This window comes from Crocuta crocuta, unplaced genomic scaffold (genome assembly GCF_008692635.1).
Source record: "Crocuta crocuta isolate KB4526 unplaced genomic scaffold, BGI_CrCroc_1.0 scaffold636, whole genome shotgun sequence".
NCBI lineage: Eukaryota > Metazoa > Chordata > Mammalia > Carnivora > Hyaenidae > Crocuta > Crocuta crocuta.
The window spans coordinates 777,953-778,186 of record NW_027530380.1 but is presented as its reverse complement, the minus strand read 5'-3'; the positions used below and the strand labels follow the sequence as shown (position 1 = coordinate 778,186).

Sequence of the window (234 nt, the reverse complement as noted above, 5' to 3'; positions counted from 1 at the left end):
CGGTGTGCGGGAACCGAAGGTGGCGAGTGAAAGATAACGCGTGGGTGCGGTGGGTCCACGTGCCGGCGCCCTCACCCCTCCACTCCCCACGCCGTCAGGGACCGACCCCGGGCAAGGAGCAAAACCCAGAGGTGCCAAGATGTAGGGTTACCCCGAGGGCGTAAAGGGTCGAAGGGGCACGGGGGCGGGGGGCACTCACTGTGCGCGCTCTGGCTCCGCGCGCAGTCAACCCCG

At 69.2% G+C, this 234-nt stretch overlaps 2 protein-coding genes across 2 annotated transcripts in view; both read right to left on the bottom strand.

The window, feature by feature from the left end:
• The window catches only part of FGF19 (fibroblast growth factor 19), a gene marked incomplete at its 5' end in the record, with an annotated part of 3,799 nt that extends 3,569 nt beyond the window's left edge, over positions 1-230 (bottom strand). Inside the window, one exon of the mRNA XM_077766559.1 lies at positions 200-230. Coding sequence (XP_077622685.1) covers positions 200-230 — 31 coding nt within the window. The remainder of the gene's footprint in view (positions 1-199) is intronic.
• LTO1 (LTO1 maturation factor of ABCE1) overlaps positions 1-234 on the bottom strand; it is a 179,746-nt gene that overhangs the window by 24,977 nt on the left and 154,535 nt on the right. The window lies entirely within an intron of this gene.